Raw genomic sequence first — 235 nt, forward strand, 5'->3', positions numbered from 1 at the left:
TGACTCACCCTCTTGGAGGAGATGGTCATCGTCTTGATGGGTGCTGGCACCTAGATGGGAGCAGGAGCGAAGGAGATGGAGGGGCGATTGCCTGGCCTGGTGCTGAAGCCCCAGGATGGGCACCCCAGATCCCCTCAGGCAACTGAGGTGGGCAGGGGGTGGCAGGAGGAGCTGCGAGGGGGCAGCAGGGAGGACAACCAATGCTTGGGGTCCCTGCAGAGCCAGCCAACGGGTG

The 235-nt window shown here is 64.3% G+C and overlaps 1 protein-coding gene across 1 annotated transcript in view; it reads right to left on the bottom strand.

Annotated features, from left to right (window-relative positions):
* Positions 1 to 8: 8 nt before the first annotated feature.
* LOC104619635 (semaphorin-3F-like) overlaps positions 9 to 235 on the bottom strand; it is a gene marked incomplete at its 3' end in the record, with an annotated part of 3,862 nt that continues 3,635 nt past the window's right edge. The window contains 1 exon segment of the mRNA XM_010285581.1: positions 9 to 50. Coding sequence (XP_010283883.1) covers positions 9 to 50 — 42 coding nt within the window.

The sequence above is a fragment of the Phaethon lepturus genome, unplaced genomic scaffold (genome assembly GCF_000687285.1).
Source record: "Phaethon lepturus isolate BGI_N335 unplaced genomic scaffold, ASM68728v1 scaffold33914, whole genome shotgun sequence".
NCBI classification, from domain to species: Eukaryota; Metazoa; Chordata; class Aves; order Phaethontiformes; family Phaethontidae; genus Phaethon; species Phaethon lepturus.